This window comes from Apodemus sylvaticus, chromosome 6, assembly GCF_947179515.1.
Source record: "Apodemus sylvaticus chromosome 6, mApoSyl1.1, whole genome shotgun sequence".
NCBI classification, from domain to species: domain Eukaryota; kingdom Metazoa; phylum Chordata; class Mammalia; order Rodentia; family Muridae; genus Apodemus; species Apodemus sylvaticus.
In genome coordinates, this window is record NC_067477.1 from 3,359,071 (window position 1) to 3,374,442 (window position 15,372).

At 44.4% G+C, this 15,372-nt stretch overlaps 1 protein-coding gene across 1 annotated transcript in view; it reads right to left on the minus strand.

Moving 5' to 3' along the window:
* Ptprn2 (protein tyrosine phosphatase receptor type N2) overlaps nucleotides 1-15,372 on the minus strand; it is a 756,234-nt gene that overhangs the window by 416,742 nt on the left and 324,120 nt on the right. Inside the window, exon 6 of the mRNA XM_052184845.1 lies at nucleotides 14,454-14,802. Within this exon, the coding sequence (XP_052040805.1) occupies nucleotides 14,454-14,802 (349 nt within the window). The remainder of the gene's footprint in view (nucleotides 1-14,453; nucleotides 14,803-15,372) is intronic.

The following is a 15,372-nucleotide window of genomic DNA, read 5'->3' on the forward strand; positions in this document are numbered from 1 at the left end:
GGGAGTTAGACATAAGCAGTATACTTGAAATGTGCACTCAAGTGCGCTTGAGTGGAGAGGACCAGCACCATCACTGATGATCTCATAGGACAGCCTTCAGAACAGCAACTGTCAGCAGGATTTATTGGAGAACTTGCAAGCTGGGGATGGTTACCTAAGCACACACCACAAAACTCATTCCTGTGCATATTTCTATCCATGCATCTCATTATATGCAAATTCTGCCTCAACTCTAACAGAATAACATATTCTAAGTCTGGTGGAAGCCAACTTCTCAAGTGTAAAAGGAACCCTAGATTTCTTCTTGTAGGTGTTCAGTTCTGGCATCTCTATCTCAAGGTTTATTATATATGACAGCTCAGCTCTGTGTCTTTACCTTCCTGAGGCACCCTGACAGTGCCACCAGTCACAGAGATCACCAAGATCTACACTGGGTCTCACACCAATCCTTAACTTATTGGAGTGGAAGCTTCTGATTCGTACAAATAAGGAACGTAGGCTTTTTATGGTTCCCAGACTTTTCTCCCTTGAGTTACACATTTCAAATGTACTGCTCATCTCCTCCTTCCATCAACAGGCAGGAGTGGACTCTGGGTACAAAAGCTGTAAAAATACATGTGGGCAAGCCTGTCACACTAAACACACAACACACAGAAACCTTCACACCTATTCCATACTCCCAATGCAGAGCAATGTGCACTGTGCCCAGGACGAGAGGGGACTGCGACACCACTCCACAGATCCTCAGATAGATTGGACTAAGTCCAGCCTATTCTACAGCCCTCTGAGCTCTTAAGGACTCAGATGCTGGATTTGCGTGGGTGCATCAGGATGTCATTTCTGGTTAGTACAAGTCTTAACAGCTGAGAGGACAGAAGTGGTGCTGTGGGCCATTCAGACCCTCTGGTGGTACAAAGATGGGCATTTTAGAGCCCTTGAAGTGAATTTAAGTTACAAGACAATTCCTGATGCCCTAAGTTGAAGCTCCCCTCCCTCAGTGAGTTCTCATTACACTTCTGATTGTACTGCTATGGAGACTTTTCTGACTTCTCCCAGCTACTCCAAAAGGGAAGACTATGGGATCAGTCATGAGTGAGAAGATGCCTTTGTGACCGAACATCATGCTCCAAGGAGTGAAAAAAAAAACAAAAACAAGAAGATGCATGATGTATTACAGAGTGTCTCTCTCTCACACACTTCCTTCAGCAGTCATAAGGCCAAGCTCATCGTGGTGTGCACATACACGCACACGCACACGCACACGCACACACACACACACACATCATCATCATCATCATCATCATCATCATCATCATCATGACCAGGAAAGTATCACAGTGTGGTCCATGTCCTTGTCAATACTGTGCTCCATTCATATTGGCCTTGAGAACAAGGAGGGCATCCAGCTCTGGAAGCTAGCATGCCAACCAGAGAGACTGCTAGTGAAAGATCTATATGAGAAGAATTTCAGATCTCTGAAGAAAGGGGCAGAGAGAGAAAGTGAACAAAGGTGAAGCCCACCAGAGCAAAGGCATAGGCGCCAGACACGTTCAGACTTTTGCCTGATCTATAGGCGCAGAGCTACAGAATCAGAAGCACTAAGGCTGTGGAGAGCCACTTACCACTTTCCTGGGGTCAAATCATTCCAGGTCTCTATAAGATTCCCTTCTTTCCTTCTATAGCAGGGACTATCACTTTGGGTCACAAGCATGTATGAAGTCCCTGGAAATCACAATGCCGTTGCTGTGGCACTATGCCTCTTAGGGCTGTGGAGCTGGGTCATCAAGAGGAAAAGCTGACTAGAAAGGAGGAGGACTGCCGTGTCCCAAAAGTGACTTCACACAGCTGAGACAGACGGAACTCTGGCATAGATTTGGTAGTCCCACCTGAGGGATGGCCTGAGTCTTGAACCAGAATTCAGAGAGTTTTGATCTCATTGTGACTATTCGTTTATTGAACAATGAAAGCCAATAACGTATATATTGCCTTCCGGTCAAGTCATATCTTAAGGCCTTGGCACATCACAAGCAGTGTCTCAGTAATGAGATAAAGACATGGACTGAATATGCCCATCATTTCAAACCCTTGACCAAGAACACAGAAAACAGTTGAGAGACCTTAGATGTTCAGCCAGGCAGGCCAGCTACAATTTCTCAATATGCCCATTACCCAGATTAATATTGTACTTTGGAACTTGAAGAGATTGCTCAATGGTGAAAAATACTTGCAACTCTTACAGAGAACCCTAGTTCAGTTCCCAGAACCCACACTGTGGTTCACACACATATCAGCTGTAGTTCTGTGGAATATGAAACCTTTCCTGGCCTCCAGGCCTGCCCATGGTTCACATACATAAACTCAGGCAAGACTCTCACACATATAAAACCCTAATTTTAAAAAAGATAATCACTTTTAATACTACTTTTTGTCAAAGTATAAGCTTATATATAAAAATAAAATGTGAATTTTAGCTATTAAAGTCAGGCTCCAAGCTCCATTCAACAACCTCTTATCCACTCAAGTTCTCTCTCTCTCTCTCTCTCTCTCTCTCTCTCTCTCTCTCTCTCTCTCTCTCTCTCTCTCTCTCTCTCTCCACCAATCCTTTCAATCTCTCTACATTCATCTATCATTAATCTTCACCTATCTACCAACCAATAAACCCAACGAACCATCCATCTATCTCCATGTATGCATCCATCCTCTGAAGAACTAGGATTACAGGTCTGTACCACCACACCTGGCTCACAGTATCCTAATGGTTGGCCAGGCATAGAAATTAAGTTTTCTTATTGTGGTGGTTTGTATATGCTCTGCCCAGGAAGTGGCACTATTAGAAGGTGTGGCCCTGTTGGAATAGGTATGACCTTGTTGGAGTAGGTGTGTCATTGTGGGTGTGGGGTTTAAGACCCTCATTCTAGCTGCCTGGAATCCAGTCTTCTGCTAGCCAAATTCAAATGAATATGTAGGACTCTCAGCTCCTCCTGCACCATGCCTGCCTGGATGCCACCATGCTCTTGCTTTGATGATAATGGAATGACCCTCTGAACCTGTAAGCCTGTCCCAATTAAATGTTTTCCTTATAAGAGTTGCCTTGGTCATGATGTCTCTTCACAGCAGCAAACCCCTACCTAAGACACTTACGATATATACTAAGTCTTTCGAGATTCAAAACATTTTGGGTATATATAGATATGTGTATGAATGTGCAAGAGTCTGTCATGGATGTGTGGTATGCATTTATTTATATATGCATGTATATGTGTATATGGTACATATGGATGTTTGTGGTTTGTATGTGTGTCTGTGGACAATATTGTAGTCTTCCATAAAATTACGCCCTTAATTTTCAGTCTTTTCTTCAGAGGAAGAGGTTCAGGTCATTTGGACTATATAACAAGTTCGTGTCTCAAAACAAAACAAAGAAACAAGCCCCATGAGGTGACCGAGTGACATTTTCCACCACTATTTTTTTCCTCATAAAACAGACAGGTATTCAGGCTGACTGTCACCCCACCTGTCACACATTTCAGTGTTCAGGCAGCAACTTTCTTTTCAGAATTTCAACTAAATAGCCTCCAAACTTTTGCAAAATAATCTATTTGTAAACCACTGCATGTATTTCACCCTGCAAGCTGACAAGCTGACATAAACAGAAAAGCATCTTTCCAAACTTACTATAAATCTTTAAAATATTCAAAGCCTAAACCCCTTCATTTTTGAAATTATTTTTAGAAATCTGTTACATATTTTTATTATCAAAAAATTAATTTACTGGTTTTTCCTTGACAGATACCAAATACCAAAATTAAATCAGGACCAACTAGACCATCTAAACAGTCCCATAAAGCCTAAAGAAATAGAAGGAGTCATAGAAAGTCTTCCAACCAAAAAAAGCACAGGACCAGATGGTTTCAGTGCAGAATTCTACCAGACCTTCAAAGAAGAGTTAACACCAATACTCTTCAAACTATTCCACAAAATAGAAACAGAAGGAACACTACCCAATTCCTTCTACGAAGTCACAATTACGCTGATACCAAAGCCACACAAAGATCCAACAAAGAAAGAGAACTTCAGACCAATTTCCCTTATGAACATCGATGCAAAAATACTCAACAAAATTCTTGCCAACCGAATCCAAGAACACATCAAAACGATCATCCACCATGATCAAGTAGGCTTTATCCCGGGAATGCAGGGTTGGTTCAATATACGGAAATCCATCAATACAATCCACTACATAAACAAACTCAAAGAACAAAACCACATGGTCATTTCATTGGATGCTGAAAAAGCATTTGACAAAATTCAGCATCCTTTCATGCTTAAAGTCTTGGAGAGAACAGGAATTCAAGGCCCATACCTAAACATAGTAAAAGCAATATACAGCAAACCGGTAGCCAGCATCAAACTAAACGGAGAGAAACTTGAAGCAATCCCACTGAAATCAGGGACCAGACAAGGCTGCCCCCTTTCTCCTTATCTTTTCAATATTGTACTTGAGGTACTAGCTCGGGCAATTCGACAACATAAGGAGGTCAAAGGGATACAAATTGGAAAGGAGGAAGTCAAACTATCATTATTTGCAGACGACATGATCGTCTACCTAAGTGACCCAAAGAACTCCACTAGAGAGCTCCTACAGCTGATAAACAACTTCAGCAAAGTGGCAGGTTACAAAATCAACTCAAGCAAATCAGTGGCCTTCCTATACTCAAAGGATAAACAGGCTGAGAAAGAAATTAGGGAAATGACCCCCTTCACAATAGCCACAAACAGTATAAAGTATCTTGGGGTGACTCTTACCAAACATGCGAAAGATCTGTATGGCAAGAACTTCAAGACTCTGAAGAAGGAAATGGAAGAAGACCTCAAAAAATGGGAAAACCTCCCATGCTCATGGATCGGTAGAATCAATATAGTTAAAATGGCCATTTTGCCTAAAGCACTATACAGATTCAATGCAATACCCATCAAAATCCCAACTCAATTCTTCACAGAGTTAGAAAGAGCAATTATCAAATTCATCTGGAACAACAAAAAACCCAGGATAGCTAAAACTATTCTCAGCAACAAAAGAAAATCTGGGGGAATCAGTATCCCTGACCTCAAGCAATACTACAGAGCAATAGTGTTAAAAAACTGCATGGTATTGGTACAGTGACAGGCAGGAGGATCAATGGAACAGGATTGAAGATCCAGAAATGAACCCACACACCTATGGCCACTTGATCCTCGACAAAGAGGCTGAAAACATCCAATGGAAAAAAGATAGCCTTTTCAACAAATGGTGCTGGTTCAACTGGAGGTCAGCATGCAGAAGAATGCGAATTGATCCATCCTTGTCTCCTTGTACTAAGCTCAAATCCAAATGGATCAAGGACCTCCACATAAAGCCAGACACTCTGAAGCTAATAGAAAAGAAACTGGGGAAGACCCTTGAGGACATCGGTACAGGGAGAAAGTTTCTGAACAGAACACCAATAGCGTATGCTCTAAGAGCAAGAATTGACAAATGGGACCTCATAAGGTTACAGAGTTTCTGTAAGGCAAAGGACACCATCAAGAGGACAGATCGGCAACCAACAAATTGGGAAAAGATCTTCACCAATCCTACATCAGATAGAGGGCTAATATCCAATATATATAAAGAACTCAAGAAGTTAGACTCCAGAAAACCGAACAACCCTATTAAAAAATGGGGTACAGAGTTAAACAAAGAATTCTCACCTGAAGAACTTCGGATGGCGGAGAAGCATCTTAAAAAATGCTCCACTTCATTAGTCATTAGGGAAATGCAAATCAAAACAACCCTAAGATTTCATCTTACACCAGTCAGAATGGCTAAGATTAAAAATTCAGGAGACAGCAGGTGTTGGAGAGGGTGCGGAGAAAGAGGAACACTCCTCCACTGCTGGTGGGGTTGCAAATTGGTACAACCACTCTGGAAAGCAGTCTGGCGGTTCCTCCGAAAACTGGGCACCTCACTTCCAGAAGATCCTGCTATACCACTCCTGGGCATATACCCAGAGGATTCCCCACCATGTAATAAGGATACATGCTCTACTATGTTCATAGCAGCCCTATTTATAATTGCCAGATGCTGGAAAGAACCCAGGTATCCCTCAACAGAAGAGTGGATACAAAAAATGTGGTATATCTACACAATGGAGTACTATTCAGCCATTAGAAACAATGAATTCATGAAATTCTTAGGCAAATGGATGGAGCTAGAGAACATCATACTAAGTGAGGTAACCCAGACTCAAAAGGTGAATCATGGTATGCACTCACTAATAAGTGGTTATTAACCTAGAAAACTGGAATACCCAAAACATAATCCACACATCAAATGAGATACAAGAAGAAAGCAGGAGTGGTCCCTGGTTCTGGAAAGACTCAGTGAAACAGTATTTGGCAAAACCAGAACGGGTAACTGGGAAGGGGTGGGAGGGAGGACAGGGGAAGAGAAGGGGGCTTACGGGACTTTCGGGGAGTGGGGGGGGGGCTAGAAAAGGGGAAATCATTTGAAATGTAAATAAATTATATCAAATAAAAAAAAAAGACAAAAAAAAAAAAAAAAGGAGACCCCACATCCTCAAGACATTTTCTCTGATATCTCCTTGGCTAGAACCACTCTCTGAAGACCAGTCCTCTCAGAAACAAGATTACAACATTTGCCAAGAACCACAACATTCTAGGTTCACAGCTCAGTTGATCCTCGTGAGCCTTAAATGTGCCTAAGCCTAGAATACAGTTTAGCATACTAACAGTTTGTGGGATAAATAAATTGTAACTCTTTGTTTAGGCTTCCAATAAATAATAATATATTCACTTAAAAAAAATTAATTTACTGGTTTTTAAAAGATAAAATTTAAATTATACCTCATCAGGGGTTGGAGCTTACTGTTTTAACTTTGGAGTCTAAATTATAACAGAGAAGAATAAATTGGATATTTAATAAAAAATTAATAAAATATGTAAATGAGATAGAATAAAAAGTAATTAAAACAATTTCTGGATGTACATTAGACCTCATTATAAGCACATGGAATGCAATCTGTATGTGTTCTTGGAATATAGTGTAAAAATGAGTTCAATCCCTTAATCAAGAGGCTATGTGTTTGGAAGATGCTACCCTCTGCAAGTATGCATACAAGAAGAGGTGTCTATATGTGAGTGAGATCCAGCACATGCTCTGAGAGCACTTTCCAAGGCAGGCAAGAACATTTGTAGATGAATGACAGCTTTGTATATGGTTCTAGTGATCACCAACAGCCAAACTTCCCAGTCTGCATAAGTGGTCCCTCCCTACCCAGAGCTTCCTCGAGCACAGGGCAAGTGTCTGTTCTCTATCCTCAACCTGCAGAGCCTTTCTTAGGAGCTCAAAAATAAAAGGCTTCTCTTCTTGGTTGATGCTACCTCATTCTCAGGTCAGCTGTGAGACTCAAGGTCCTGATGTGACATTTCCTGCTGCCTGCCCCCTAGCCCAGAAATTCCTAATCCCTGAAAAGACCAGAACTAGGTCTTACACTAGTTCTGCTAGAAACAATGTCAGGCGTTCCTGCTGCTTATGGGCAAATTAGTTGTGCAGAGCTCCAAAACATTCATAACCAGTGGAATTCACTCTTCCAGACAAGCATCATCACATGGAAAAGCAACTTGTACTAGAGTCGCCAGATCCAGGTCAAGCCCAGCTCTGCCATACATGCTCCTGGGATCTAGGGTACCCATCCAACTTCCTGAGGCCTCTCAATAATTTTAACCCAAATGAGGCTTTGAGAAAACCAAATGCAATGAATCAGGGAGGTTACCTTTCATGTGCCCAGCACTTGGCTTGGTCATCCAGAAGGTGGTCCTACTCTTCTACTCACCTTCTGCTCTGACATACAACTTCAGAAGCAAATTCTCCAATGGTCCTGTCCACTTCTTTCTCATCTCATCAAAAGATGGAGGAAATATAGTGGCATTACGGAATGTGTACACTGCCATCCATGGCCCCGTGCTTTGAAGATGAAGTCACATAAAATGAGACATGACCAACAGCCATGTCCACGGCTGTGGTGGAGCCATGAAACAGACACCTCCATCTTCCAGATGAAATAAATGTGGCTTCTACAAGTGCTACTTCTCATCAAAGAATGAATTTCCCCATGGGTGCCTATAATGAATGATAGCTTTAGGAGAACTTGAGGGACGCCGTGGAAGGTTCTAGGTTGCTGGCTAGCAAATAGGGAGTCAGTAGTACAAACGGAAGCCATCTCTACATAACTGCTATGAAGTATGCACCAGGCATCTTCTGTTTTCACTAAGTATCATGAAGGTGTTACTGTCAACCCCTTAAGGGGTTGTACTAAAAAAAATTGCTTCTCTAAAAGCTCAGCTGCCCTGCTGGAAGACAGAGTACAGATCAGCACAGTTAAATTCCATCAAAGTAGACCCGCCTCTGTTCTGTCCGTTGAACTACACATCTCCGAGCTCTTGCCAGCTCATAATGACATTTTAAGTAGCTTTCAATGCTTTGTGTGAGCTCTAGCAGGGCAATTACATGAAATGTCAGAACATCAAATATGTAGTCCTGGAATAGGAGATCACCTCACAGTGACTCTGTATGCACAGCTGTGCAGGCCTGACCCACTAAAATTATATGTCTTTGCAGGGTTGCCCAAACAAAACGTTACATGCTTTAGTGAGCGAGTGATAGCATGCAGACGGTTCACTGCAAACCTGCTTCGGTGAGCAAGATGTGAATCACACATAATAGCATTTGCTCTGTAGTATATAGTAATATACAGGAAGGATGGTTTAGTCACACCCACACTTATCTTGCTTTCTATATTCACCCCCATCCACCTTTGCCATTCCTCACCTTCAGCACACTCCCCATCTTCATCATCATTCCTTACTGTCACCATCACGGATATCTTAACGGTCACCACCTTCACCACCACCACCACCACCACCACCACCACCACCACCACCACCACCACCACTGTTATCCTTACTATCAGCCCCACCTTTACTACCCCACATCCACCATCTTCACCACCTTACCATCACCATCACCATAACAACCATCTTTACCATTCCATCATTATCATCCTCACCATGATCACCACTGATCTTGTGTCCATCCTAACCACCTTTACTATCCCTATGACCTTACAATTTTTATCATCACCATGACCACCATCACCGTTTAACATCCCACCATCATTAGCCTCTTCACTATCACATCACACTGCTTTAATTATTGTTTTTATCACCATCGACATCTCTACAATGACCCTCATCATCACCACCATCATCACCACCACCACCATTGTCATCATCAGCTCTGACACCCCCATCATCCTGAAGAATTGACCGTGCCTCTTTTGAGTGAAATACACATAGTCCATTTGATTGCTGAAGTCCATTTAAATGTTGCTTATTTTCAAAAAATTCAGGAAAAAAAGTTATTTTATTCTCTCTTCTTCTGAGTTTTCATATCACTATATTGTCTGAATCCACTGAAAACAACCCAACAATGGGAAAATGTTCTGTCTACAGTTTGAGGGGTGCATTGCAGTTAAGCATCATTCATTTCTCAGAGGTAAGTATGTAAGAAGTGCCCCAGATGCATGCTGGGGCAGGCACCCACTGTTTTTAGGGTGTGTTTCATAGGACTGTCCATTCAAGCACTCTATCTTCTCATTTCTTACAGTTACAAGGCAAAGAAGGAGAAAGTATTACATATGTGACCTTGGTAAGGAATGAGAAAATAAAAGCCAAGCTGCTCTGTGCAAGTGCTTGCCTGTGTGCATGTGGAGACCAGAGGAGGCTCTCAGGGCACTTGCTCTGTCACTTTCATTTTTGTTCTTGAGGCAGTTTCTCACCAAACCTGGAGTTAGGCCACTTGGCTCCAGTCATCCTCCTGCCTGCTCCCATAGTGCTGGGCTTACAGGAACGTCCTGGCCATTCCCAGGGTTTCAGTGGATACTGGTATCTGACTTCAGGTACTCATGCTTGTGCAGTAAGAACTCTTACACAATGAGCCACCTGGCTAGACCTTCAGTTTAAAAAATGTAAAACAGCAACAACAAAAATGGATGCAGAACTTTATGCCCCTTAAGTTTTCGTTCCGGGACTGGGGAGAGAGAACTAGTCCAAGTGAAAGAATAAAGGGACAAGTCATGAGGACCCTACTACCTATGGTGGGACTCAGGGAAGAGCCTCCCAAGTCCTGTGAAGTCATGAGGACCCTACTACCTATGATGGGACTCAGGGAAGAGCCTCCCAAGTCCTGTAAAGTCATGAGGACCCTACTACCTATGGTGGGACTCAGGGAAGAGCCTCACAAGTCCTGTGAAGTCATGAGGACCCTACTACCTATGGTGGGACTCAGGGAAGAGCCTCCCAAGTCCTGTAAAGTCATGAGGACCCTACTACCTATGGTGGGACTCAGGGAAGAGCCTCCCAAGTCCTGTGAAGTCATGAGGACCCTACTACCTATGATGGGACTCAGGGAAGAGCCTCCCAAGTCCTGTAAAGTCATGAGGACCCTACTACCTATGGTGGGACTCAGGGAAGAGCCTCACAAGTCCTGTGAAGTCATGAGGACCCTACTACCTATGGTGGGACTCAGGGAAGAGCCTCCCAAGTCCTGTGAAGTCATGAGGACCCTACTACCTATGGTGGGACTCAGGGAAGAGCCTCCCAAGTCCTGTAAAGTCATGAGGACCCTACTACCTATGGTGGGACTCAGGGAAGAGCCTCACAAGTCCTGTGAAGTCATGAGGACCCTACTACCTATGGTGGGACTCAGGGAAGAGCCTCCCAAGTCCTGTGAAGTCATGAGGACCCTACTACCTATGGTGGGACTCAGGGAAGAGCCTCCCAAGTCCTGTGAAGTCATGAGGACCCTACTACCTATGGTGGGACTCAGGGAAGAGCCTCCCAAGTCCTGTGAAGTCATGAGGACCCTACTACCTATGGTGGGACTCAGGGAAGAGCCTCCCAAGTCCTGTGAAGTCATGAGGACCCTACTGCCTATGGTGGGACTCAGGGAAGAGCCTCCCAAGTCCTGTGAAGTCATGAGGACCCTACTACCTATGGTGGGACTCAGGGAAGAGCCTCACAAGTCCTGTGAAGTCATGAGGACCCTACTACCTATGGTGGGACTCAGGGAAGAGCCTCCCAAGTCCTGTAAAGTCATGAGGACCCTACTACCTATGGTGGGACTCAGGGAAGAGCCTCCCAAGTCCTGTAAAGTCATGAGGACCCTACTACCTATGGTGGGACTCAGGGAAGAGCCTCCCAAGTCCTGTGAAGTCATGAGGACCCTACTGCCTATGGTGGGACTCAGGGAAGAGCCTCCCAAGTCCTGTGAAGTCATGAGGACCCTACTACCTATGGTGGGACTCAGGGAAGAGCCTCCCAAGTCCTGTGAAGTCATGAGGACCCTACTACCTATGGTGGGACTCAGGGAAGAGCCTCCCAAGTCCTGTGAAGCACGGGGACCCCCCACATCTCCTGGGGGGAGTAGGATGACTGTCGTGAATCTGTTAAGCAAATGTATATACTTGTCATTTTCGCAGTGGGTTAGGCACACAACCAAGAGTCTTCTACCAGGCCCGTTCCTGGCATTAGAGGTTTCACTTGGTGTTGTAGTGTGTCTAGCTGGGGCATTGTCTGCTCTGTTGTGTGGTAATTCCATATTCACATATGTAAAAGGAATCAAAACTGTGATTCAGTGACCAAAACCCAGGAGCTGTTAGCCAGAGCAGAAAACTAAATAGCGTTTAGTTGATATCTAGGCAGCTGGTTCTTGGTGAATCCAGCTTTCCCCAAAGTGATCCAGGTGTTTGCTCGTGTACCATTAACCTCTGAGTGATATTTTTCCCTCCTGGAAAGTGAAGTTGATGACAACACAGCTTTTGAGTGAACAATGCTTGGAATAATTTGAAGATGTGTCCACTCATTCATTCGCCCACCAAACAATGCAACTGTCCAAGCTAGTCCCAGGATACAAGCTACAACAGGAGAGCGTGGTGCCCTGCCTTCTCTGAGCTCATGGGCCACAATAGGAGTTTGGGACATTCACTACAAATCCATCTTAATATTCTAAGGAGAGGATTGGGTTGGAGTGGTTTTTCTAGAATTGGCTCAGAAAACCAAGGAACTGAGAAACTTTCCAGTCCATGAGCTATAGAAATGACAAAGCCAGAGCCTGCCATGAGGGGTCAGTGACCCACCCCACCAGCAAACTTAAAAGAAACAAGGGCCAGGCAGTGGGCAGCACCCAGAAGCACAAAGCATCCCCACAAATCCCCTAAGGTCTAACAGGAACAGTTGTATGCCAGGCACAGAGCAGAAGTAGTTAAACATCACTGGTATACAATCAGCAAAAACTTATAATATGATAAACTCCATCAGAAAACTGACCTGGGTGCTGAGAAAAGCAACTGCAGGTGAGAATGAAGAAAAGCCTAGATGTTTCCAGAAGCCCAAAGACCTGCATAGACTCTGCTGTGAGAGCCATGATGCAGTCGGGAAGGGTAAACCCTGAAAAGACACTCTGTGGCCCTGTCACTATGAATGTTCATGTGCAATGATGTCACCGTGGTTGGGTCTACACATTGGTCCTCATCTCTCTGTACCCTGATAGAGCATGGGCAGGTACAATAACAGTGACTGAGTTCAGTCCAAAATCATGTGGGAATGGTGGGGGTGTAGAAGCATGGAGATCCAGGCCATGCGCTGAAGCTACTGTGACATGCACGGGGTTTCCTGTGACACAGCACAGCACAGGGTTCCCCACCCAGTTATGACTTGTTATTGTTGTTGTTGTTGTTGTTGTTGGTGGTGGTGGTGGTGGTGGTGGTGGTAGTAGTGGTGGTTTTGTGTGTGTGTGTGTGTGTGTGTGTGTCTGTGCGTGAGTGAGTGAGTTTGGCATTTTATGTGGTGCTTTTAAAAGCATGCAGTGAGGTTAAGAAGACCATTTGTACAGCAGCTTGGGAACATAGCCAGGTCACTGTCCAAGCAGCAGAACCACAGGGCCATGAAGACTGTAGGTGGGGACAATCTATCCACAAGTATCCAATTTTCCAGTTAGATTTTCATCCATTGGTAGAAAAGTGGTATCTCCCTCTTCTCAGTTTTAATCACTATAGCAGAGTCCAACAATAAATGGTATTTTTATTTTTTAGGGTGTGGGAGATGGGAAAAGAAATAGAGTAAGGGGAGTCAGAGAGAAGAGAACCCTATCTGACCAGAGAGGATAAACAGCAGGGGACACAGATAAGGCACAGGCATCTCCCCTTAGCAGACTTACTGAGGTATGGGGCAAGGGCCAAGTTCTCTGTCTATAAGTAAGACAGGAGCCTGTGCAGACCTATGCTGACAAGTAAGTCCAGTTAAGAAAGCCTAGGAGCTGGGGAGGTGCAGAAGGCCATGTGGTCAAGATAAGGGGGTCCCCCAAAGTGCTGGTGCTTCAAACTGAGAGGAATGCCAGCACAAGCACAATACTGTAAGGAAAGAGCAGCTGTTGGCTACAGTCTTCTTAGCAACCAGAGTGTGGATGCAGTATCTCTAGTGGGCACACCACCTGGCTCATGCATGCTGTCCCTCAATCAGCAACGAGAAGGAAATAGTCTTAATACCCATGTGGTAGCTGCATTCCTGAACATGTTAACAACATTCTAACAGGCAAGGAAAACATGCAAGTGAGGCTGTCTGTCTGGAAAGCATCAGGGAGAACCAGGACTGTGGATGGAAACTGAGCTTTGCTAGTAGCTGACAAGCACTTCCACAGCAGTCCTCAGCTGACTGCTCAGGCTGCTCTCTGCTTAGCTGGAGAATCCACGCATCTCAGCACAATATGTCTACTTTGAGATTGTTTTAGAGAAAGGTTATTAGAAAACAAAGGGACTAGAGCATTCTATAAGCTATAAAGGAGCAGGAGCCAGCAAGCACCTAAGCTACCATCCCCCTAAAATGGCCCCCAGGCCCTGTAGACAGCCACACAAATTCACCACTCTTACCATAAGACTGAAAACCACAGCACTGATAAGGGCCACATTGAGGTCTACACTATACACCACTGCACTGTGCTTGGTACTAACTGTAGGCTGGATGCCTCTGAAGAGTAACTACTTAACCATATCTGGGGATTAGCCATAAATTTGGCCATGGCATGGAACACCCCACAACATTCCTTGTCTGCGCTGTAAAACACGGGACAGATGACACAGTCCAGGGTTTAGTCTTAAAGGGTAAGAGCTACACCCAGAGCACTTGCCTCTTCCCCAGCTACTGAGGGCATTCCCATGGCAGGATTCCTCTCCATAATGAAGGACTCTGAACCTACATAAGATCACTTTGTCACATTGTGTCTACAATAGGCATGTGATGGAAATACCCTCCAGGAAGAAACCATCGGTACAGTGAGAGTAGGTTACCAAAATACTCACCATCGCCCATACTCAGGGAGTCTTTGGAGTCTCCAGGAGGTGGAGGCCATCTCTGAGACAAAGCATTGGCTGAGAACGGCCTTGGCGCTCTCACAGGACTATGTACAAGGTACCGTGGCTCTGGGTCATTTTCTCCAGGACGCCTCTGAGCAGTGTAGGCACCCAGTGCTGCAATCAGCTTCTGTTTGTCTATGTCACTGTCTACCTTGGGGCTGAGCTCATCTGGCTGGAACCGGCTAAGGGGCCTCAGAAGGTTATCAGGATACTTGACCCGGGTGGCAGGAGGATAGGTCAGTGCAGATGTGTGGGCCACGTAGGTCAGGATGTTCTCAGGGGAAGAGTCCTCACCCTAGAGGGAAAGAAGAGAAGAAGTAAGGTTATATGTTCACCATCAACCACCCATGCTCGGGAGGCCTGGGCTCTGTCCGAATGGCCCAATGGTGGAAAGCTACTCTGACATATGAGCCTTGTTGACTGGCTAAGCTCCACACTTCTTAGTTACCATGGCAATGGTTTTTAAGTAGCACTTTCTAGAGATGTAGCAGGCCATGAAATCACACAATCCTGTGGGTTTGAGTGGGTTCACAGATGTGCAAACATCACCACTAAAAAAATCCCATAACATTATTCAGGTTCCCATTCATTTCTCATCACCCCAGGCAACAAGTCTTACTTTATGTACCCAAAAGCTTGTTCCTCTGCAGACACTTTTGTAAATTGACCTTCATAAATGTGGCCATTTGCTTCTGGCCTACTTCATGGCATGTGCCAAGGTCTCCATTCCTGTTTTGGGCTGAGTGAGTCTCCTCTGTATTGTTACCACATTGTGCTTATTCACAGATCACATCTAGTCTTCCACTTTGTGCTACTTTGAATAATTCTATTATATAATTGCATGCTCCCAAGTCTGGAAGAAGGA